Here is a 24,703-nt window from a genome sequence, read left to right as displayed (position 1 = left end):
CCAGGACTCAGACACCGCCATCAGGACTCAGTTAACGCCTCCAGGACTCAGTCACCACCATCAGGACTCAGTTACCGCCTCCAGGACTCAGTCACCGCCTCCAGGACTCAGTCACCGCCTCCAGGACTCAGTCACCGCCATCAGGACTCAGTTACCGCCTCCAGGACTCAGTCACCGCCTCCAGGACTCAGTCACCGCCTCCAGGACTCAGTCACCGCCTCCAGGACTCAGTCACCGCCATCAGGACTCAGTCACCGCCATCAGGACTCAGTCACCTCCATCAGGACTCAGTCACCGCCGTCAGGACACAGTCACTGCCATCAGGACTCAGTTACCGCCTCCAGGACTCAGACACCGCCATCAGGACTCAGTTAACGCCTCCAGGACTCAGTCACCACCATCAGGACTCAGTTACCGCCTCCAGGACTCAGTCACCGCCTCCAGGACTCAGTCACCGCCTCCAGGACTCAGTCACCGCCATCAGGACTCAGTTACCGCCTCCAGGACTCAGTCACCGCCTCCAGGACTCAGTCACCGCCGCCAGGACTCAGTCACCGCCGTCAGGACTCAGTCACCGCCGTCAGGACTAAGTCACAGCCTCCAGGACTCAGTCACCGCCATCAGGACTCAGTCACCGCCTCCAGGACTCAGTCACCACCATCAGGACTCAATTACAGCCTCCAGGACTCAGTCACCGCCTCCAGGACTCAGTCACCACCTCCAGGACTCAGTCACCGCCATCAGGACTCAGTTACCGCCTCCAGGACTCAGTCACCGCCTCCAGGACTCAGTCACCTCCATCAGGACTCAGTCACCTTCGTCAGGACTCAGTCACCGCCGTCAGGACTCAGTCACCGCCGCCAGGACTCTCAGTCACCGCCGTCAGGACTCAGTCACCGCCGTCAGGACTCAGTCACCGCCGCCAGGACTCAGTCACCGCCGTCAGGACTCAGTCACCGCCTCCAGGACTCAGTCACAGTAGTCAGGACTCAGTCACCGCCGTCAGGACTCAGTCACCGCGGCCAGGACTCAGTCACCGCCGTCAGGACTCAGTCACCGCCGTCAGGACTCAGTCACCGCCATCAGGACTCAGTTACCGCCATCAGGACTCAGTCACCGCCTCCAGGACTCAGTCACCTCCATCAGGACTCAGTCACCGTCGTCAGGACTCAGTCACCGCCGTCAGGACTCAGTCACCGCCGTCAGGACTCAGTCACCGCCTCCAGGACTCAGTCACCGCCGCCAGGACTCAGTCACCGCCGTCAGGACTCAGTCACCGCCGTCGGGACTCAGTCACCGCCTCCAGGACTCAGTCACCTCCATCAGGACTCAGTCACCATCGTCAGGACTCAGTCACCGCCGTCAGGACTCAGTCACCATCTTCAGGACTCAGTCACCGCCTCCAGGACACAGTCACTGCCGTCAGGACTCAGTCACCGCCGTCAGGACTCAGTCATCGCCGTCAGGACTCAGTCACCGCCATCAGGACTCAGTCACCGCCGTCAGGACTCAGTCACCGCCGTCAGGACTCAGTCACCGCCGTCAGGACTCAGTCACCGCCTCCAGGACTCAGTCACCTCCATCAGGACTCAGTCACCATCGTCAGGACTCAGTCACCGCCGTCAGGACTCAGTCACCGCCGTCGGGACTCAGTCACCGCCTCCAGGACTCAGTCACCTCCATCAGGACTCAGTCACCATCGTCAGGACTCAGTCACCGCCGTCAGGACTCAGTCACCGTCTTCAGGACTCACTCACCGCCTCCAGGACTCAGTCACCGCCTCCAGGACACAGTCACTGCCGTCAGGACTCAGTCACCGCCGTCAGGACTCAGTCATCGCCGTCAGGACTCAGTCACCGCCATCAGGACTCAGTCACCGCCGCCAGGACTCAGTCACCGCCATCAGGACTCAGTCACCGCCGTCAGGACTCAGTCACCGCCATCAGGACTCAGTCATCGCCGTCAGGACTCAGTCACCGCCATCAGGACTCAGTCACCGCCGCCAGGACTCAGTCAACGCCATCAGGACTCACTCACCGTCGTCAGGACTCAGTCACCGCCGTCAGGACTCAGTCACCGCCGTCAGGACTCAGTCACCGCCTCCAGGACTCAGTCACCGCCGCCAGGACTCAGTCACCGCCGTCAGGACTCAGTCACCGCCGTCGGGACTCAGTCACCGCCTCCAGGACTCAGTCACCTCCATCAGGACTCAGTCACCATCGTCAGGACTCAGTCACCGCCGTCAGGACTCAGTCACCGCCATCAGGACTCAGTTACCGCCTCCAGGACTCAGTCACCGCCTCCAGGACTCAGTCACCTCCATCAGGACTCAGTCACCTTCGTCAGGACTCAGTCACCACCGTCAGGACTCAGTCACCGCCGCCAGGACTCTCAGTCACCGCCGTCAGGACTCAGTCACCGCCGTCAGGACTCAGTCACCGCCGCCAGGACTCAGTCACCGCCGTCAGGACTCAGTCACCGCCTCCAGGACTCAGTCACAGTCGTCAGGACTCAGTCACCGCCGTCAGGACTCAGTCACCGCGGCCAGGACTCAGTCACCGCCGTCAGGACTCAGTCACCGCCGTCAGGACTCAGTCACCGCCGTCAGGACTCAGTTACCGCCATCAGGACTCAGTCACCGCCTCCAGGACTCAGTCACCTCCATCAGGACTCAGTCACCGTCGTCAGGACTCAGTCACCACCGTCAGGACTCAGTCACCGCCGTCAGGACTCAGTCACCGCCTCCAGGACTCAGTCACCGCCGCCAGGACTCAGTCACCGCCGTCAGGACTCAGTCACCGCCGTCGGGACTCAGTCACCGCCTCCAGGACTCAGTCACCTCCATCAGGACTCAGTCACCATCGTCAGGACTCAGTCACCGCCGTCAGGACTCAGTCACCATCTTCAGGACTCAGTCACCGCCTCCAGGACACAGTCACTGCCGTCAGGACTCAGTCACCGCCGTCAGGACTCAGTCATCGCCGTCAGGACTCAGTCACCGCCATCAGGACTCAGTCACCGCCGTCAGGACTCAGTCACCGCCGTCAGGACTCAGTCACCGCCGTCAGGACTCAGTCACCGCCTCCAGGACTCAGTCACCTCCATCAGGACTCAGTCACCATCGTCAGGACTCAGTCACCGCCGTCAGGACTCAGTCACCGCCGTCGGGACTCAGTCACCGCCTCCAGGACTCAGTCACCTCCATCAGGACTCAGTCACCATCGTCAGGACTCAGTCACCGCCGTCAGGACTCAGTCACCGTCTTCAGGACTCAGTCACCGCCTCCAGGACCCAGTCACCGCCTCCAGGACACAGTCACTGCCGTCAGGACTCAGTCACCGCCGTCAGGACTCAGTCATCGCCGTCAGGACTCAGTCACCGCCATCAGGACTCAGTCACCGCCGCCAGGACTCAGTCACCGCCATCAGGACTCAGTCACCGCCGTCAGGACTCAGTCACCGCCATCAGGACTCAGTCATCGCCGTCAGGACTCAGTCACCGCCATCAGGACTCAGTCACCGCCGCCAGGACTCAGTCACCGCCATCAGGACTCACTCACCGTCGTCAGGACTCAGTCACCGCCGTCAGGACTCAGTCACCGCCGTCAGGACTCAGTCACCGCCTCCAGGACTCAGTCACCGCCGCCAGGACTCAGTCACCGCCGTCAGGACTCAGTCACCGCCGTCGGGACTCAGTCACCGCCTCCAGGACTCAGTCACCTCCATCAGGACTCAGTCACCATCGTCAGGACTCAGTCACCGCCGTCAGGACTCAGTCACCATCTTCAGGACTCAGTCACCGCCTCCAGGACACAGTCACTGCCGTCAGGACTCAGTCACCGCCGTCAGGACTCAGTCATCGCCGTCAGGACTCAGTCACCGCCATCAGGACTCAGTCACCGCCGTCAGGACTCAGTCACCGCCGTCAGGACTCAGTCACCGCCGTCAGGACTCAGTCACCGCCTCCAGGACTCAGTCACCTCCATCAGGACTCAGTCACCATCGTCAGGACTCAGTCACCGCCGTCAGGACTCAGTCACCGCCGTCGGGACTCAGTCACTGCCTCCAGGACTCAGTCACCTCCATCAGGACTCAGTCACCATCGTCAGGACTCAGTCACCGCCGTCAGGACTCAGTCACCGTCTTCAGGACTCAGTCACCGCCTCCAGGACTCAGTCACCGCCTCCAGGACACAGTCACTGCCGTCAGGACTCAGTCACCGCCGTCAGGACTCAGTCATCGCCGTCAGGACTCAGTCACCGCCATCAGGACTCAGTCACCGCCGCCAGGACTCAGTCACCGCCATCAGGACTTAGTCAACGCCGCCTGTCTCTCACTGTCTCTTACTAGAGCAGAAGCCTGGAATCTACCTCTAATATGGACGTTGTTGTGGGTAACATGCAGGCTGGCTATGAGATAACTGATTACATTATTAGGAAGGAGCTGATTGTTCTGATTCAGCTTTGATGTCAAATAGCTCCACATCATTCAGGGGCCGATTGGTGTGATGACAGGTAGGGGTCCCATTACGACCAAACAGCCTTGAAAGTTCAGAAGTAATTATATTAGTCATTTTTTGTGGCTCAGTAAAAGGCCTTAAAAATACTTAGTAACACACAGAGCATACAGCGGACAGAGTGTTTGAACCCTAGCACACGGAAAGCAGAGGTCAGGTAGCGATATTGGCTAAAACTAGTGACCTACATGTAGGATAACCTGTGAGCCAAGTGATCTATGCAAAAACATCTTTTTCCTCTTTAGATGTCAGAGATGCATTCAGGAACTAGACTTCAAACCCAATTAATCAACTTTATTGTCAAGTACGATTTACATTGCAATGGTGATTTCAGTTTCAGTTTTTCTTTCTGAACATAGATGGCTTCCTTTCAAACTCCTCACTACCAGAAATAAAACCTTGGGAAAGCGATAAGTGCTCAGTGGAGAAGGCGCCATATTTTAAGGTGGTTGAGGACAGTTAGAGTTACTGAGATCCAGAGATATCAGAGAGAAAAAAGAGCTTATATCAGCCGTAGATAGACTGAACAGCACATTGTTCAGTGAAGTGAACAAAATACGTCTCACCAACAGCAGCAGTAGCTCCCTCTAGTGTTAAAGAAGAAACATGGCGGCTGTTAAAAAATCTACCAAGCTGATCAGTTCCTACTAGGGAAGGTTGGATCAGCTACGTAAGCAGAAAAGTTCATTAGTTGTTACGTTCCATCCATGCATCATCCCCCCGCTGTCAGAGAGAGTCTGTCTTTCACCTCCTGGGGTGTGAAGATATGAAGCGCCCCCCGCTGGCCTAGCATGGACCAAATAATGGGCTAATACTCCCAGAGTTTCCCAGGGAGACGCGTCCTGAGATTGTTGGCAACATGGCCGACTCTGTCCAGCATCCAGCGAAAGGAGATGAGTGTCTGCTGATTGTTTCGTTTTAAAACCCTCTGCTTCAGCACAGGAATGAAATGATGAACTCATTAGATGGACCCTGCAAACGGTGGGCCAAAAGTTTCTGTTTGGGGGAGGATGGAGTTTCAGGCTCCTGGTGTCTTTAATGGCATCCTCAGCGGGGAGGTTGTTGCTCTTCAAGGGGAGGCCTGAGTCCATATTAATAATGTGCCTTTATTGCTGCAGTAGTCTGAGCTAACCCCACAGTTAGCTCTCATAACCAAGGCCAGCTAACGGAGCTCAAAACTATCATACACATAAAGAGTAACACATAAGTTCCTATTTACAATAACGGCCTGACGACTGCAGTAACCAGTTAGGAAAAGGGAAGTAGGGCTAAAGGAAAAGAGAAGTAGGGCTAAAGAAGGAGGTAAGTAGGGCTAAAAGAAAAGAGAAATAGGGCTAAAGGAAAAGAGAAGTAGGGCTAAAGGAAAAGTAAAGTAGGGCTAAAGGAAGAGGTAAGTAGAGCTAAAGGAAAGGGGGAGTAGGGCTAAAGGAAAGGGGGAGTAGAGGTAAAGGAGAAGTAGGGCTGGGGGAAGAGGTAAGTAGGGCTAAAAGAAAAGAGAAATTGGGCTAAAGGAAAACTGAAGTAGGGCTAAAGGAAAAGAGAAGTAGGGCTGAAGGAAAAGAGAAGTAGGGCTGAAGGAAGAGTGAAGTAGGGCTAAAGGAAAACTGAAGTAGGGCTAAAGGAAAAGAGAAGTAGGGCTAAAGAAGGAGGTAAGTAGGGCTAAAAGAAAAGAGAAATAGGGCTAAAGGAAAAGTGAAGTAGGGCTAAAGGAAGAGGTAAGTAGAGCTAAAGGAAAAGAGAAGTAGGGCTAAAGGAAAGGGGTAGTAGAGGTAAAGGAGAAGTAGGGCTGGGGGAAGAGGTAAGTAGGGCTAAAAGAAAAGAGAAATTGGGCTAAAGGAAAACTGAAGTAGGGCTAAAGGAAAAGAGAAGTAGGGCTAAAGGAAAACTGAAGTAGGGCTAAAGGAAAAGAGAAGTAGGGCTGAAGGAAGAGGTAAGTAGGACTAAAAGAAAAGAGAAATAGGGCTAAAGGAAAAGTGAAGTAGGGCTAAAGGAAAACTGAGGTAGGGCTAAAGGAAAGGAGAAGTAGGGCTAAAGCAAAAGTAAAGTAGGGCTAAAGGAAAACTGAAGTAGGGCTAAAGGAAAAGAGAAGTAGGGCTAAAGGAAAACTGAAGTAGGGCTAAAGGAAAGGAGAAGTAGGGCTAAGGAAAAGTGTAGGGCTAAAGGAAAAGAGAAGTAGGGCTAAAGGAAAACTGAAGTAGGGCTAAAGGAAAGGAGAAGTAGGGCTAAGGAAAAGTGTAGGGCTAAAGGAAAAGAGAAGTAGGGCTAAAGCAAAAGTAAAGTAGGGCTAAAGGAAAACTGAAGTAGGGCTAAAGGAAAGGAGAAGTAGGGCTAAGGAAAAGTGTAGGGCTAAAGGAAAAGAGAAGTAGGGCTAAAGGAAAACTGAAGTAGGGCTAAAGGAAAAGAGAAGTAGGGCTAAAGGAAAACTGAAGTAGGGCTAAAGGAAAAGAGAAGTAGGGCTAAAGGAAAACTGAAGTAGGGCTAAAGGAAAGGAGAAGTAGGGCTAAGGAAAAGTGTAGGGCTAAAGGAAAAGAGAAGTAGGGCTAAAGCAAAAGTAAAGTAGGGCTAAAGGAAAACTGAAGTAGGGCTAAAGGAAAAGAGAAGTAGGGCTAAAGGAAAACTGAAGTAGGGCTAAAGGAAAGGAGAAGTAGGGCTAAGGAAAAGTGTAGGGCTAAAGGAAAAGAGAAGTAGGGCTAAAGGAAAACTGAAGTAGGGCTAAAGGAAAGGAGAAGTAGGGCTAAGGAAAAGTGTAGGGCTAAAGGAAAAGAGAAGTAGGGCTAAAGGAAAACTGAAGTAGGGCTAAAGGAAAAGAGAAGTAGGGCTAAAGGAAAACTGAAGTAGGGCTAAAGGAAAAGAGAAGTAGGGCTAAAGGAAAACTGAAGTAGGGTTAATGGAAAAGGGAAGTAGGGCTGAAGGAAGAGGTAAGTAGGACTAAAAGAAAAGAGAAATAGGGCTAAAGGAAAAGTGAAGTAGGGCTAAAGGAAAACTGAAGTAGGGCTAAAGGAAAGGAGAAGTAGGGCTAAGGAAAAGTGTAGGGCTAAAGGAAAAGAGAAGTAGGGCTAAAGGAAAACTGAAGTAGGGCTAAAGGAAAAGAGAAGTAGGGCTAAAGGAAAACTGAAGTAGGGTTAATGGAAAAGGGAAGTAGGGCTGAAGGAAGAGGTAAGTAGGACTAAAAGAAAAGAGAAATAGGGCTAAAGGAAAAGTGAAGTAGGGCTAAAGGAAAACTGAAGTAGGGCTAAAGGAAAGGAGAAGTAGGGCTAAGGAAAAGTGTAGGGCTAAAGGAAAAGAGAAGTAGGGCTAAAGGAAAACTGAAGTAGGGCTAAAGGAAAAGAGAAGTAGGGCTAAAGGAAAACTGAAGTAGGGCTAAAGGAAAAGAGAAGTAGGGCTGAAGGAAGAGGTAAGTAGGACTAAAAGAAAAGAGAAATAGGGCTAAAGGAAAAGTGAAGTAGGGCTAAAGGAAAACTGAAGTAGGGCTAAAGGAAAGGAGAAGTAGGGCTAAGGAAAAGTGTAGGGCTAAAGGAAAAGAGAAGTAGGGCTAAAGGAAAAGAGAAGTAGGGCTAAAGCAAAAGTAAAGTAGGGCTAAAGGAAAGGGGGAGTAGGGGTAAAGGAAATGAGAAGTAGGGCTAATGAAGGAGGTAAGTAGGGCTAAAAGAAAAGAGAAATAGGGCTAAAGGAAAAGTGTAGGGCTAAAGGAAAACTGAAGTAGGGTGAAATGAAAGGGGGAGTAGGGCTAAAGGAAAAGAGAAGTAGGGCTAAAGGAAAAGAGAAGTAGGGCTAAAGGAAAAGAGAAGTAGGGCTAAAGGAAAAGGGGAGTAGGGCTAAAGGAAAAGGGGAGTAGGGCTAAAGGAAGAGGTAAGTAGAGCTAAAGGAAAGGGGGGGTATGGCTAAAGGAAAGGGGGAGTAGAGGTAAAGGAGTAGTAGGGCTGGGGGAAGAGGTAAGTAGGGCTAAAAGAAAAGAGAAATTGGGCTAAAGGAAAAGTGTAGGGCTAAAGGAAAACGGAAGTAGGGCTAAAGGAAAGGAGAAGTAGGGCTAAGGAAAAGTGTAGGGCTAAAGGAAAAGAGAAGTAGGGCTAAAGCAAAAGTAAAGTAGGGCTAAAGGAAAACTGAAGTAGGGCTAAAGGAAAGGAGAAGTAGGGCTAAGGAAAAGTGTAGGGCTAAAGGAAAAGAGAAGTAGGGCTAAAGGAAAACTGAAGTAGGGCTAAAGGAAAAGAGAAGTAGGGCTAAAGGAAAACTGAAGTAGGGCTAAAGGAAAAGAGAAGTAGGGCTAAAGGAAAACTGAAGTAGGGCTAAAGGAAAGGAGAAGTAGGGCTAAGGAAAAGTGTAGGGCTAAAGGAAAAGAGAAGTAGGGCTAAAGCAAAAGTAAAGTAGGGCTAAAGGAAAACTGAAGTAGGGCTAAAGGAAAAGAGAAGTAGGGCTAAAGGAAAACTGAAGTAGGGCTAAAGGAAAGGAGAAGTAGGGCTAAGGAAAAGTGTAGGGCTAAAGGAAAAGAGAAGTAGGGCTAAAGGAAAACTGAAGTAGGGCTAAAGGAAAGGAGAAGTAGGGCTAAGGAAAAGTGTAGGGCTAAAGGAAAAGAGAAGTAGGGCTAAAGGAAAACTGAAGTAGGGCTAAAGGAAAAGAGAAGTAGGGCTAAAGGAAAACTGAAGTAGGGCTAAAGGAAAAGAGAAGTAGGGCTAAAGGAAAACTGAAGTAGGGTTAATGGAAAAGGGAAGTAGGGCTGAAGGAAGAGGTAAGTAGGACTAAAAGAAAAGAGAAATAGGGCTAAAGGAAAAGTGAAGTAGGGCTAAAGGAAAACTGAAGTAGGGCTAAAGGAAAGGAGAAGTAGGGCTAAGGAAAAGTGTAGGGCTAAAGGAAAAGAGAAGTAGGGCTAAAGGAAAACTGAAGTAGGGCTAAAGGAAAAGAGAAGTAGGGCTAAAGGAAAACTGAAGTAGGGCTAAAGGAAAAGAGAAGTAGGGCTGAAGGAAGAGGTAAGTAGGACTAAAAGAAAAGAGAAATAGGGCTAAAGGAAAAGTGAAGTAGGGCTAAAGGAAAACTGAAGTAGGGCTAAAGGAAAGGAGAAGTAGGGCTAAGGAAAAGTGTAGGGCTAAAGGAAAAGAGAAGTAGGGCTAAAGGAAAAGAGAAGTAGGGCTAAAGCAAAAGTAAAGTAGGGCTAAAGGAAAGGGGGAGTAGGGGTAAAGGAAATGAGAAGTAGGGCTAATGAAGGAGGTAAGTAGGGCTAAAAGAAAAGAGAAATAGGGCTAAAGGAAAAGTGTAGGGCTAAAGGAAAACTGAAGTAGGGTGAAATGAAAGGGGGAGTAGGGCTAAAGGAAAAGAGAAGTAGGGCTAAAGGAAAAGAGAAGTAGGGCTAAAGGAAAAGAGAAGTAGGGCTAAAGGAAAAGGGGAGTAGGGCTAAAGGAAAAGGGGAGTAGGGCTAAAGGAAGAGGTAAGTAGAGCTAAAGGAAAGGGGGGGTATGGCTAAAGGAAAGGGGGAGTAGAGGTAAAGGAGTAGTAGGGCTGGGGGAAGAGGTAAGTAGGGCTAAAAGAAAAGAGAAATTGGGCTAAAGGAAAAGTGTAGGGCTAAAGGAAAACGGAAGTAGGGCTGAAGGAAGAGGTAAGTAGGGCTAAAGGAAAAGAGAAGTAGGGCTGAAGGAAAAGTGAAGTAGGGCTAAAGGAAAAGAGAAGTAGGGCTGAAGGAAGAGGTAAGTAGGACTAAAAGAAAAGAGAAATAGGGCTAAAGGAAAAGTGAAGTAGGGCTAAAGGAAAAGAGAAGTAGGGCTAAAGGAAAAGGGGAGTAGGGCTGAAGGAAGAGGTAAGTAGGACTAAAAGAAAAGAGAAATAGGGCTAAAGGAAAAGAGAAGTAGGGCTAAAGGAAAAGGGGAGTAGGGCTAAAGAAGGAAGTAAGTAGGGCTAAAAGAAAAGAGAAGTAGGGCTAAAAGAAAAGAGAAATAGGGCTAAAGGAAAAGTGAAGTAGGGCTAAAGGAAGAGGTAAGTAGAGCTAAAGGAAAGGGGTGGTAGGGCTAAAGGAAAGGGGGAGTAGAGGTAAAGGAGTAGTAGGGCTGGGGGAAGAGGTAAGTAGGGCTAAAAGAAAAGAGAAATTGGGCTAAAGGAAAAGTGTAGGGCTAAAGGAAAACGGAAGTAGGGCTAAAGGAAAGGAGAAGTAGGGCTAAGGAAAAGTGTAGGGCTAAAGGAAAAGAGAAGTAGGGCTAAAGCAAAAGTAAAGTAGGGCTAAAGGAAAACTGAAGTAGGGCTAAAGGAAAGGAGAAGTAGGGCTAAGGAAAAGTGTAGGGCTAAAGGAAAAGAGAAGTAGGGCTAAAGGAAAACTGAAGTAGGGCTAAAGGAAAAGAGAAGTAGGGCTAAAGGAAAACTGAAGTAGGGCTAAAGGAAAAGAGAAGTAGGGCTAAAGGAAAACTGAAGTAGGGCTAAAGGAAAGGAGAAGTAGGGCTAAGGAAAAGTGTAGGGCTAAAGGAAAAGAGAAGTAGGGCTAAAGCAAAAGTAAAGTAGGGCTAAAGGAAAACTGAAGTAGGGCTAAAGGAAAAGAGAAGTAGGGCTAAAGGAAAACTGAAGTAGGGCTAAAGGGAAGGAGAAGTAGGGCTAAGGAAAAGTGTAGGGCTAAAGGAAAAGAGAAGTAGGGCTAAAGGAAAACTGAAGTAGGGCTAAAGGAAAGGAGAAGTAGGGCTAAGGAAAAGTGTAGGGCTAAAGGAAAAGAGAAGTAGGGCTAAAGGAAAACTGAAGTAGGGCTAAAGGAAAAGAGAAGTAGGGCTAAAGGAAAACTGAAGTAGGGCTAAAGGAAAAGAGAAGTAGGGCTAAAGGAAAACTGAAGTAGGGTTAATGGAAAAGGGAAGTAGGGCTGAAGGAAGAGGTAAGTAGGACTAAAAGAAAAGAGAAATAGGGCTAAAGGAAAAGTGAAGTAGGGCTAAAGGAAAACTGAAGTAGGGCTAAAGGAAAGGAGAAGTAGGGCTAAGGAAAAGTGTAGGGCTAAAGGAAAAGAGAAGTAGGGCTAAAGGAAAACTGAAGTAGGGCTAAAGGAAAAGAGAAGTAGGGCTAAAGGGAAAACTGAAGTAGGGCTAAAGGAAAAGAGAAGTAGGGCTGAAGGAAGAGGTAAGTAGGACTAAAAGAAAAGAGAAATAGGGCTAAAGGAAAAGTGTAGGGCTAAAGGAAAACTGAAGTAGGGTGAAATGAAAGGGGGAGTAGGGCTAAAGGAAAAGAGAAGTAGGGCTAAAGGAAAAGAGAAGTAGGGCTAAAGGAAAAGAGAAGTAGGGCTAAAGGAAAAGGGGAGTAGGGCTAAAGGAAAAGGGGAGTAGGGCTAAAGGAAGAGGTAAGTAGAGCTAAAGGAAAGGGGGGGTATGGCTAAAGGAAAGGGGGGAGTAGAGGTAAAGGAGTAGTAGGGCTGGGGGAAGAGGTAAGTAGGGCTAAAAGAAAAGAGAAATTGGGCTAAAGGAAAAGTGTAGGGCTAAAGGAAAACGGAAGTAGGGCTGAAGGAAGAGGTAAGTAGGGCTAAAGGAAAAGAGAAGTAGGGCTGAAGGAAAAGTGAAGTAGGGCTAAAGGAAAAGAGAAGTAGGGCTGAAGGAAGAGGTAAGTAGGACTAAAAGAAAAGAGAAATAGGGCTAAAGGAAAAGTGAAGTAGGGCTAAAGGAAAAGAGAAGTAGGGCTAAAGGAAAAGGGGAGTAGGGCTGAAGGAAGAGGTAAGTAGGACTAAAAGAAAAGAGAAATAGGGCTAAAGGAAAAGAGAAGTAGGGCTAAAGGAAAAGGGGAGTAGGGCTAAAGAAGGAAGTAAGTAGGGCTAAAAGAAAAGAGAAGTAGGGCTAAAAGAAAAGAGAAATAGGGCTAAAGGAAAAGTGAAGTAGGGCTAAAGGAAGAGGTAAGTAGAGCTAAAGGAAAGGGGTGGTAGGGCTAAAGGAAAGGGGGAGTAGAGGTAAAGGAGTAGTAGGGCTGGGGGAAGAGGTAAGTAGGGCTAAAAGAAAAGAGAAATTGGGCTAAAGGAAAAGTGTGGGGCTAAAGGAAAAGAGAAGTAGGGCTGAAGGAAGAGGTAAGTAGGACTAAAAGAAAAGAGAAATAGGGCTAAAGGAAAAGTGAAGTAGGGCTAAAGGAAAAGAGAAGTAGGTCTAAAGGAAAGGAGAAGTAGGGCTAAGGAAAAGTGCAGGGCTAAAGGAAAAGAGAAGTAGGGCTAAAGCAAAAGTAAAGTAGGGCTAAAGGAAGAGGTAAGTAGAGCTAAAGGAAAGGGGGGGGGTAGGGCTAAAGGAAAGGGGGAGTAGAGGTAAAGGAGTAGTAGGGCTGGGGGAAGAGGTAAGTAGGGCTAAAAGAAAAGAGAAATTGGGCTAAAGGAAAAGTGTAGGGCTAAAGGAAAAGAGAAGAAGGACTGAAGGAAGAGGTAAGTAGGACTAAAAGAAAAGAGAAATAGGGCTAAAGGAAAAGTGAAGTAGGGCTAAAGGAAAAGTGAAGTAGGGCTAAAGGAAAAGAGAAGTAGGGCTAAGGAAAAGTGCAGGGCTAAAGGAAAAGAGAAGTAGGGCTAAAGCAAAAGTAAAGTAGGGCTAAAGGAAAGGGGGAGTAGGGGGTAAAGGAAAGAGAAATAGGGCTAAAGGAAAAGTGTAGGGCTAAAGGAAAACTGAAGTAGGGTGAAATAAAAGGGGGACTAGGGCTAAAGGAAGAGGTAAGTAGAATAGTAAGTAGGTCTTTGAAATGTCCTTTACTGGTCCTTGAATGGTCCTTGGCTGGTCCTTGAATGGAAATTGGCGGGTCTTCGGCTGGTCTTTGAGAGACGTTTGACTGGTCCTTGGCTGAAATTTGAATGTTTTTTTGGCTGGCCCTTGGCTGCTCCTTTGATGGTCCTTGAATGGTCCTCAGCTGGTTCTTGTCTTGTCCTTGAATGGTCCTTGGCTGGTCCTTGAATGGAAATTGGCGGGTCTTCGGCTGGTCTTTGAGAGATGTTTGACTGGTCCTTGGCTGAAATTTGAATGTTTTTTTGGCTGGCCCTTGGCTGCTCCTTTGATGGTCCTTGAATGGTCCTCGGCTGGTTCTTGTCTTGTCCTTGAATAGTCCTTGGCTTCTTCTTTACTTGTCCTTAGCTGGTCCTTGAATCGTCCTTGGCTGGTCTTTGAATGGTCCTTTACTGGTCCTTGGCTGGTCCTGGAATGGCCCTTGGCTAACCCTCGGCTTGTGCTTGAATGGTCATTGGCTGGTCCTTGGCTGGTCTTTGAGTGACTTTGACTGATCCTTGGCTGGCATTTGAATGGTCTTTGACTGGCCCTTGGCTTGTCTTTGGCTGGTCTTTGAATGGTCCCTTACTGGTCCTTGAATGGTCCTTGGATGGTTCTTGGCCGGTCCTTGGCAGGTCCTTGAATGACTGTTGCTTGGTTGTTGGCTGCTCCTTTAATAGTATTTGGCTAGTTCTTAAATCTTCTTTGGCCGGTCCTTGAATTGTCCTTGGCTTGTCCTTGGCTAATCTTTTAATGGTCCTTTGGTGGTCCTTAAATGGTCCTTGGCTGGTTCTTTGTTGTTCCTTCGCTGGTCCTTACATTGCCCTTGCCTTGTCCTTGGCTGGTCTTTTAATGGTCCTTTAATGGTCCTCGGCTTGTTCTTGGTTGGTCCTTGGCTGGTCCTTGAAGGCCCCTTTATTGATTCTTGGCTGGTCCTTGAATGGTTCATGGCTGGTGCTTGAATGGTCCTTGGCGGGCCCTTTGCTGGTCCTTCGCAGGTCTTTGAATGGTCATTGGCTGGTTCTTGGCTTGTCATTGGCTGGTCCTTAAATGGCCCTTGCTTGGTCCTTTGCAGGTCCTTGAATTGTCCTTGGCTGGCCCTTCACTGGTCCTTGAATGGTCATTGGCTGGTCCTTGGCTGGTCATTGACTGGTCCTTGGCTGGCACTTGAATTGACTTTGGTTGGTCCTTGGATGGTCTTTGACTGGTCCTGGACTGGTCCTTAAATGGTCCTTGCCTGGCCCTTGGCTAGTCCTTGGTTTATTCTTGGCTGATCCTTGGCTGGTCCTAGAATGGCCCTTGCCTGACCCTTGGCTTTTCCTTGAATGGTCCTTGGTTGGTTCATGGATGGTCCTTGGCTTGTAATTGAATGTTTTTTTTGCTGGCCCTTGTGTGGTGCTTGAATGGTCCTTGGCTTGTTCTTGAATAATCCTTGGCTGGTCCTTGAATGGTCCTTTGATGGGCTTTGGTTCATCCTTTGGCTGGGCCTTGGTTGATCCTTGGCTTGTCCTTGAATGTTCCTTGGCCGGTCCTTGGCTGGTTCTTAATGGTCCTTGGCTGGTCCTTGGTTAATCCTTGGCTTGTACTTGATTGTCCCTTGGTTGCTTCTTTGTTTAAATGGTCCTTGGCTGGTCTTGAATGGTCCTTAGCTGGTCCTTGAATGGTCCTTAGCTGGTCCTTGAATGGTCCTTAGGTGGTTCTTAAATCGTCATTGGCTGGTCCTTGACTGTTCCTGGTTGGTTTTTGGCTGGTCCTTGAATGGTCATTGGCTGGCCCTTGAATGGTCATTGGCTGGCCCTTGAATGGTCATTGGCTGGCCCTTGAATGGCCCTTGGGTGGTTCTTGAATGGTCATTGGCTGGTCCTTGACTGCTCCTGGTTGGTATTTGGCTGGTCCTTGAATGGTCATTGGCTGGCCCTTGAATGGTCATTGGCTGGCCCTTGAATGGTCATTGGCTGGACCTTGAATGGTCATTGGCTGGCCCTTGGGTGGTTCTTGAATGATCATTGGCTGGTCCTTGACTGCTCCTGGTTGGTATTTGGCTGGTCCTTGAATGGTCATTGGCTGGTCCTTGACTGCTCCTGGTTGGTATTTGGCTGGTCCTTGAATGGTAATTGGCTGGAACTTGAATGGCCCTTGGGTGGTTCTTGAATGGTCATTGGCTGGTCCTTGACTGCTCTTGGTTGGTATTTGGCTGGTCCTTGAATGGTCATTGGATGGCCCTTGAATGGTAATTGGCTGGCCCTTGAATGGTCATTGGCTGGACCTTGAATGGTCATTGGCTGGCCCTTGAATGGCCCTTGGGTGGTTCTTGAATGGTCATTGGCTGGTCCTTGACTGCTCCTGGTTGGTATTTGGCTGGTCCTTGAATGGTCATTGGCTGGTCCTTGACTGCTCCTGGTTGGTATTTGGCTGGTCCTTGAATGGTAATTGGCTGGCCCTTGAATGGTCATTGGCTGGAACTTGAATGGCCCTTGGGTGGTTCTTGAATGGTCATTGGCTGGTCCTTGACTGCTCCTGGTTGGTATTTGGCTGGTCCTTGAATGGTCATTGGATGGCCCTTGAATGGTAATTGGCTGGCCCTTGAATGGTCATTGGCTGGATCTTGAATGGTCATTGGCTGGCCCTTGAATGGCCCTTGGGTGGTTCTTGAATGGTCATTGGCTGGTCCTTGACTGCTCCTGGTTGGTATTTGGCTGGTCCTTGAATGGTCATTGGCTGGTCCTTGACTGCTCCTGGTTGGTATTTGGCTGGTCCTTGAATGGTCATTGGCTGGTCCTTGACTGCTCCTGGTTGGTATTTGGCTGGTCCTTGAATGGTCATTGGTTGGTCCTTGACTGCTCCTGGTTGGTATTTGGCTGGTCCTTGAATGGTCCTTAGCTGGCCCTTGACTGGTCCTTGAATGGTCCTTGGCTGGTTCTTGGCTGGCCCCTGAATGGTCATTGGCTGATTTTGGCTGGTCTTTGGCTAGTCCTTGAATGGCCCTTGCTTTGTTCTTGGATGGTCCTTAAATGGTCCTTGGCTGGCACTTGAATTGTCTTTGGTTGGTCCTTGGATGGTTTTGACTGGTCCTGGACTGGTCCTTAAATGGTCCTTGCCTGACCTTTGTGTAGTCCTTGGTTTGTCTTGGCTGATCCTTGGCTGGCCCTTGATTGGCCCTTGCCTGACCCTTGGCTTTTCCTTGAATGGTCCTTGGTTTGTTCATGGCTGGTCCTTGGCTTGTAATTGAATGTTTTTTTTTGCTGGCCCTTGTGTGGTCCTTGAATGGTCCTTGCCATGTTCTTGAATGATCCTTGGCTGGTGCTTGAATGGTCCTCTGGCTGTCCTTGGTTGATTCTTGGCTGGGCCTTGGTTGATCCTTGGCTTGTACTTGAATGGTCCTTGGCTGGTTCTGTGCTTGTCGCTTGTCCTTGAATGGTCCTTGGCCAGTCCTTGGCTGGTTCTTTGTGTCCGTGGCTGGTCCTTGGTTGATCCTTGGCTTGTATTTGAAAGGCCCTTGGTTGGTTCTTTGTTTGTCCATGAATGGTCCTTGGCTTGTCTTGAATGCTACGAAGCTGGTTCTTAAATGGTCCTTAGCTGGTCCTTAAATGGTCCTTGACTGCTCCTGGTTGGTTTTTGTCTGGTCTTGAATGGTCCTAAGCTGGTTCTTGAATGGTCCTTAGCAGGTCCTTTAATGGTCCTTGACTGCTCCTGGTTGGTTTTTGTCTGGTCTTGAATGGTCCTAAGATGGTTCTTGAATGGTCCTTAGCTGGTCCTTGAATGGTTCTTGGGTGGTTCTTAAATGGTCATTGGCAGGTCCTTGGCTGGTATTTGAATGGTCCTTGAAGGTTCCTTGATTGGTCCTTATTTGGTCCTTGGCTGGCCCTTGGATGGTCCTTGGCTGCTCCTTGAATGGCCATTGGTTGTTCCTTGCTTTGCCCTTGGCTGGCTCTTGGCTGGTCCTTGAATAGTCCTTGGCTGGTCCGGGAATAGTCCTTGGCTGGTCTTTGAATGGTTCTTTATTGGTCCTTGAATGGTCCTTGGCTAGTCTTCCAATGGTCTTTGGCTGGTCCTTGAATGGTCATTCAGTGGTCCTTAGCTGGTCCTTGGCTGGTCCTTGGTTGGTCCTTGAATGCCCCTTGGCTGGTCTTTTGCTGGTCCTTCAATTGTCCTTGACTGGTTCTTGGCTGTTCCTTGGCGTTCCTTGAATAGCCTTTGCATGTTTCTTGACTGGTCCTTGAATGGTCCTTGGCTGGCCCTTGGCTGGTCCTTGATGCTTGCTTGGTTCTTGGCTGGTTCTTCAATGGTGCTTGGCTTGCCCATGGCTGGTCCTTGAATAGTCATTGGCTGGTCCTTGGCTGGTTCTTGGCTGGTCCTTGGCTGGTCATTGAATGGCCCTTTCTTGATTCTTGGCTTGTCCTTGGCTGGTCATTGAATGGCCCTTGGTTGGTCCTTGAATGGTCCTTGGCTGGTCTTTGACTGGTTCTTTAATTATCCTTGACTAGTTCTTGGCCATTCCTTGGCTGGCATTTGCGTAGTTTTGGCGGGTGCTTAAATGGTCCTTGGCTGGTCATTGAATGGCCTTTGCATGGTTCTTGACTGGTCCTTGAATGGTCCTTGGCTGGCCCTTGGCTGGTCTTTGAATGATCATTGGCTCGTCCTTGGCTTACCTTTGGCTGGTCCTTGGCTGGTCCTTGAATGGTCATTGGCTGGCCCTTGGCTGGTCCTTTGATGGTCCTTGAATGGCCATTGGTTGTTCCTTGCATCGCCCTTGGCTGGCTCTTGGTTGGTCCTTGAATAGTCCTTGGCTGGTCTTTGAATGGTTCTTTATTTGTCCTTGGCTAGTTGTTCAATGGTCAAGAACCACCTGGTTCTTAAATTGTCCTTGGCTGGTCCTTGAATGGCCCCTGCTTGTTTCTTGGCTGGTCCTTGAATTTTCCTTGGCTAGTTCTTTAATCATCCTTGGCTGGTCCTTCAGCCGTCCATGGCTGTTCCTTGCGTTGCACTTGGCTTGTCCTTGGCTGGCTTGAATGGTCCTTGAATGGCATTTGCGTAGTTCTTGGCTGGTTCTTAAATGGTCCTTGGCTGGTCCTTAGCTGGTCTTTGACTTTTCCTTAGCTGATCCTTGGCTGGCCTTTGGTTGGTCCTTGGCTGGTCCTTGAATGGTCATTGGCTGGTCCTAGGCTGGTCATTAAATAGACCTTGCTTGGTACTTGGCTGGTCATTGAATGGTCCTTAGCTGATCCTTGGCGGGCCTTTGGTTGGTCCTTGGCTGGTCCTTGAATGGTCGTTGGCTGGTCCTAGGCTGGTCATTAAATAGACCTTGCTTGGTACTTGGCTGGTCATTGAATGGTCCTTAGCTGATCCTTGGCTGGCCTTTGGTTGGTCCTTGGCTGGTCCTTGAATGGTCCTTGGCTGGTTGCTGGCTGGTCATTAAATAGACCTTGCTTGGTCCTTGGCTGGTCATTGAATGGTCCTTTGCTGGTCTTTGAATGGTCTTTGACTGGTCCTTGGCTGGCGTTTTATTGGTCCTTGAATGGTCCTTGGCTGGTTGCTGGCTGGTCCTTGAATAGCCCTTTCTTGGTTTTTGGCTGGTCCTTAAATGGTCATTGGTAGGTCCTTGGCTGGTCTTTGGCTGGCCTTGAATGGTCCCTGGCTGGTTCTTGGCTGGTCCTTGAATGGCTCTTGTTTTGTCCTTGGCTGGTTCTTGCCTGGTCCTTGGCTAGTCCTTTAATTGTCCTTGGCTAGTTCTTTAATCATCCTTGGCTGGTCCTTCAGCCATCCTTGGCTGTTCTTTGTATTGCTCTTGGCTTGTCCTTGGCTGGTCCTTGAATGGTCCTTGAATGGCATTTGCATAGTTCATGGCTGGTTCTTAAATGGTCCTTGGCTGGTCATTGAATGGCCTTTGCATGGTTCTTGACTGGTCCTTGGCTCGTCCTTGGCTTACCTTTGGTTGGTCCTTGGCTGGTCCTTGAATGGTCATTGGCTGGCCCTTGGCTGGTCCTTTGATGGTCCTTGAAAGGCCATTGGTTGTTCCTTGCATCGCCCTTGGCTGGCTCTTGGTTGGTCCTTGACTAGTGCTTGGATGGTCTTTGAATGGTTCTTTATTTGTCTTTGAATGGTCCTCGGCTGGTCCTTGGCTTGTCCTTTGATTGTCCTTGAATGGCCATTGGTTGTTCCTTGCATCGCTCTTTACTGGCTCTTGGCTGGTCCTTAAATAGTCCTTGGCTGGTCCGGGAATAGTCCTTGGCTAGTCTTTGAATGGTTCTTTATTGGTCATTGAATGGTCCTTGGCTAGTCTTTGAATGGTCCTTGGCTGGTCCTTGGCTGGTCCTTGGCTGGTCCTTGGCTGGTCCTTGGCTTGTCCTTGGCTGGTCATTGAATTGCCCTTACTTGGTTCTTGGCTGGTCCTTGGCTGGTCCTTGGCTGGTCCTTGGTTGGTCCTTGGTTGGTCCTTGGTTGGTTCTTTCTGTCATGATTTGTGAACATTAAGATCTAAAGAGAAGCGCCATCTCCTGGTCAGACCCTGTAATTCAGTGAAAGGGTGGAATATTCTCACTTCCTGTTTGGATTAACTGAGTGTGCAACTGAGTGTGCAGCTGTTCAGAGGATCTCCATCTGAAGTTAAGTTATTTTTTCTGTGATATCTCTGTATCTAAGTAACTCTAACTGACTACTTTAAAACATAGCACCTTCTGCTGCACTTTTCTACTGAGCACTTGTCAGTTTCACACGGTTTTATTTCTGATAGCAAGAAGTAGCTAGCCTAGGCTAGCGCTAGCTTAGCATTGCTATGGCTTCTCTCTCCCTCCCTTGACTCTTTTCCAACTCTTCCTTCTTCCTCTCCTCTCTCCTGCTCTCTGTGTCAGATGTTCAGTTATTCCTCTGCCTCCTTTAGTGATAATGGGATGTGTAATAAGTGTAGTATTTTTGTAGCTTTGGAGGCGAGGGTGTCAGAGTTAGAATCCAGGCTTCAGGCTGTTGAAGTAGGCCCCCCACGTAGCTGTCCTCCAAAAGTGCCTGAGCAGCCAGGCGATTGGGTAACTGTACGCAGAAAGCGTAGTCGTGGATCTCTGCCCACTGGTCACCACCAACCCGTTCACGTTTCTAACCGGTTTTCCCCACTCAGTGACACACCCACTGAGAAGCCCACTCTGGTGATTGGCAGCTCCATAGTCAGAAACGTGGCATTAGAGACACCAGGGACCATAGTCAAATGTTTGCCGGGGGCCAGAACGGGCGACATCAAATCCTACCTGAAACTACTGGCTAAGGATAAGGTTAAATACAGTAAGATTGTTATTCACGCTGGTGGTAATGACACCCGGTTACGCCGATCGGAGGTCACTAAAATTAGTGTTGCTTGTAAGTTTGCCAAAAAAATGTCGGACTCCGTAATTTTCTCTGGTCCCCTCCCTGATCTGACCAGTGATGACATGTTTAGCCGCATGTCGTCATTCAATCGCTGGTTGTCTAGGTGGTGCCCGGGAAACAACGTGGGCTACATTAATAATTGGCAATCCTTTTGGGGAAAGCCTGGTCTGATTCGGAGAGACGGCATCCATCCCACTTTGGATGGTGCAGCTCTTCTTTCTAGGAATCTGGCCACATTTATTAGTCCTCCAAAACCCTGACCACCCAGGGTGCAGACCAGGAAGCAGAGTTGTAGTTTAACACACATCTCTGCAGCTTCTCTACTGTTACCCACTCTTTACTCCATCCAGACAGTGTCTTGCCCACGACCAAAATCTAATAAATTAGCAAAGATTCCCAAAGGAGTAAATCATGATAATCTAATTAAAATCAAAATAACTCCAATTGGGGAAAAAGTTAAAACAAATAAATGCGGTCTGTTTAACATAAGATCGCTTTCCTCTAAAAGTCTACTAGTTAATGACTTGATTTGTGATAATCACATTGACTTGTTTTGCCTTACAGAAACCTGGCTGCAGAAAGAGGATTATGTGAGCATAAATGAGGCAACTCCTTCAAGCTATTTAAATTTTCACATCCCCAGAAGTTCTGGGCGAGGAGGAGGAGTAGCAACAATCTTCGAGTCTGACTTACTGATTACTCCCAAAACAATTAATACCTACAACTCTTTTGAACATTTAACCCTTAATTTCCCTGATCCAAATTTCAAGGCAAGAAAACCTCTTCTTTTTGTAACTTTGTATCGTCCACCAGGTCCTTACTCTGAATTTTTAGATGAGTTTTCAGAGTTCCTTTCTGATTTGGTATTAAATACTGACAGGGTCATCATATTGGGAGATTTTAACATCCATGCTGACATTGAAGGCGATAGCTTAAGAGCAGCCTTTAATGCTATCTTAGACACTATTGGCTTTGTTCAGAGTGAGAGTGGTCCCACGCATTCTCATCTTCATACTTTGGATCTTGTGCTGACATACGGCATAGAATGTGAAGAAATAACAGTATTTCCTCACAACCCTGTCCTCTCTGACCACTTTCTAATAACCTTCAGGATTACTTTAACAGAGTTCTCCTCCCCCAAAAGAAGGTTCAATTTTAGTAGATCTTTATCAGATAGTGCAGTTATAAATTTTAAAGAATCTGCTTCACTTTCTCTCTGCTCTGTGTCACTGAGCAGTGCTGCAGAGTGCAAAAGCTTAGCTTATTCCCCTTCACAGGTTGATGATTTTGTTGAGGGGGTTGCTAGTTCTCTGCGTATTGCCTTAGACAACGCAGCTCCTTTGAAAATGAAAACCGTTAAAAATAGAAAGCTTGCTCCTTGGTTTAATGCAGAGCTGCGTACTTTGAAGCAAAATGCTAGGAAACTGGAGAGAAAATATCGCTCCACAGGCCTGCGAGAGTCCTTCCTAGTCTGGAAAAATGGTTTACTGCTGTATAAGAGGACCCTTTGTAAAGCAAGAGCAGCATACTTCTCCTCATTAATAGAGGAGAATAAGAATAATCCTAGATTTCTTTTTAATACAGTTGCCAAACTCACCCAGAGCCATAGCTCTGTTGAACCGTCCATTCCACCTGCTCTTAGCAGCAATGATTTTATGGGATTCTTTATAAATAAGATTGATCTTATTAAAAATAAGATCATAAGCACTCCTCTATCCGCGATTGTACCTGAGGTAGTCATGGAATCTGAACCGGGTTTAGACTGCTTTGATCCAGTTGAACTCTCTGAATTAGCAAAATTATTGTCTTCATCTAAGCCTTCAACTTGTATGTTAGATCCAGTTCCAACCAGGTTATTTAAGGAGGTATTCCCTTTGATCTCCTCCTCCATTTTAGATGTGATTAATCTATCTCTGTTACAGGGATATGTACCTAAAGCTTTTAAGATTGCTGTAATTAAACCTCTGCTTAAGAAACCGTCTCTTGACCCAGATGACTTGGTCAATTATAGACCTATATCCAATCTTCCTTTCTTATCCAAAATTCTTGAGAAAGTAGTTGCCAAACAAGTTTGCGATCACTTCCACCATAATGAACTTTTTGAAGAGTTTCAGTCTGGCTTTAGAGCTCATCATAGCACTGAAACAGCTCTGGTGAAAGTCACTAATGATATTCTCATGGCCTCAGATAATGGACTTGTATCTGTGCTCGTCCTGTTGGATCTTAGTGCTGCATTTGATACAGTTGACCATAATATTCTTTTAGAAAGACTTGAATATTTTGTTGGAATTAAAGGAACAGCACTAGACTGGTTTAAATCTTATCTATCTGATCGAATTCAGTTTGTTCATGTTAATGATAGATCTTCAACACGCTCAAAGGTTACCTGTGGAGTACCACAGGGATCAGTGCGCTAGGACCAATTCTCTTTACTTTATACATGCTCCCAATTGGTAGAATTATTAGACAGCATGGGATTAATTTCCACTGTTATGCTGATGATACCCAGCTATATCTGTCTATAATCCAGATGAAGCTAACCCATTACATAGATTACAGGCATGTCTTGAAGACATAAAAACCTGGATGACTCTTAATTTTCTGCTTCTGAATGCAGACAAAACAGAAGTTATAGTCTTTGGACCCGAGTCTCTGGAAAAGAAACTGATTAGCCAGTCACTTCATTTGGATGGGATTAAACTGATTTCAGATAATAAAGTAAAAAATCTTGGTGTTATTTTTGATCAGGACCTGTCATTTAGGTCCCATATCAAGGAGGTTTCTAGAATTTCCTTCTTTCATCTGAGGAACATTGCAAAAATTAGAAATATCCTGTCCAGGGGTGATGCTGAGAAACTAGTCCATGCATTTGTTACTTCAAGGCTGGACTATTGTAATTCTTTACTATCAGGAAGTCCACAAACTGTAGTTAAAAGCCTTCAGCTGATCCAAAATGCTGCAGCCAGAGTTCTGATGAAAATGAAAAAGAGAGATCATATCTCGCCTATCCTGGCTTCTCTTCATTGGCTTCCTGTTAAATCAAGAATAGAATTTAAAATCCTCCTTCTCACATATAAAGCCTTAAATGGCCAAGCTCCATCTTATATCAGAGATCTGATTGTTCCTTATGTTCCTAACAGAGCACTTCGCTCTCAATCTGCAGGTTTACTAGTGGTTCCTAGAATTTCTAAAAGTAGAATGGGAGGCAGGTCTTTTAGTTCTCAGGCTCCTCTCCTGTGGAACCAACTACCAGTTTTAGTCCGTGAGGCAGACACCCTGTCTACTTTTAAGGCTAGGCTTAAAACTTTCATTTTTGATAAAGCTTATAGTTAGGGTGGCTCAGGTTATCCTGAGCTATCTCTATAGTTATGCTGCTATAGGCTTAGACTTTTGGAGGACATAGGGACCCCCATTTCATCATTCTGCTTCATTCTCTCTCTGTTCTCCTATTCTGCAGAATCTGTTAGTTCAATCTCTAACCTTCTGCTCTCTCTGCTTTTCCTCAGAGTAGCTTTGCCTCGTCTGTTCCTGTTTGGCTGTGACGTCATCCTGGAAAAAAAAACATCAGCTGTGCTGCTTCTATCAACACCCTTGTTAATAGATGTTGGAGATCGGCCTGTTTTCCAGTGTGGTCCTGTTTCTCTGACCGTGACTGAGTGGATGTGCTCTCTTCGTCCTCTGGCATGGGAGCTGCCTTGGAGCTCGTCTGCCTGGCTGTGTGTTTCCTGGACGGGGCCGCCTTTTACAGCTGCTTTTTGTATCTCTGCTTCTGTCTCCTTGAACCCCAGTCGGCCTCGGCAGATGGCCGCTCACACTGAGCCTGGTTCTGCTGGAGGTTTCTTCCTGTTCAAAGGGAGTTTTTCCTCTCCACTGTCGCTACAAGCATGCTTAGTGTGGGGGATTGTATTTGAGTCAATGAGTCAATGCAATCAACTGGTTTTCCTTAGATAGAAAACTTTGTATCAATTTGACTGGATGATCTGGTTGAACTGTAAAGTGCCTTGAGATGACATGTGTTGTGAATTTGGCGCTATATAAATAAACTGAATTGAAATTGAATTGAATATGCACCCCCATTGGCTGGAAGTTGGAGGGGATTTTGCTGGGAGTTGCAGGGAGGTGTGCTGCCATTCGGCTGGCATTTGACTGGGAGGGGCCATTTTAAATGA

General features: G+C 47.9%; 1 protein-coding gene across 1 annotated transcript in view; it reads left to right on the top strand.

Annotated features, from left to right (window-relative positions):
• The window catches only part of LOC119776877, a 79,257-nt gene extending 55,390 nt beyond the window's left edge, over positions 1-23,867 (top strand). Inside the window, 5 exon segments of the mRNA XM_038275507.1 lie at positions 1,747-1,841; positions 1,927-2,061; positions 20,825-22,945; positions 22,948-23,056; positions 23,059-23,867. Of these exon segments, the coding sequence (XP_038131435.1) occupies positions 1,747-1,841; positions 1,927-2,061; positions 20,825-22,945; positions 22,948-23,056; positions 23,059-23,867 (3,269 nt within the window).
• Positions 23,868-24,703: the final 836 nt, after the last annotated feature.

Source organism: Cyprinodon tularosa, unplaced genomic scaffold (assembly GCF_016077235.1).
Source record: "Cyprinodon tularosa strain WSP-4 unplaced genomic scaffold, ASM1607723v1 ctg962, whole genome shotgun sequence".
Taxonomy (NCBI): Eukaryota; Metazoa; Chordata; class Actinopteri; order Cyprinodontiformes; family Cyprinodontidae; genus Cyprinodon; species Cyprinodon tularosa.
The sequence above is the reverse complement of the archived record's forward strand: the minus strand, read 5'-3'. Positions and strand labels throughout refer to the sequence as shown.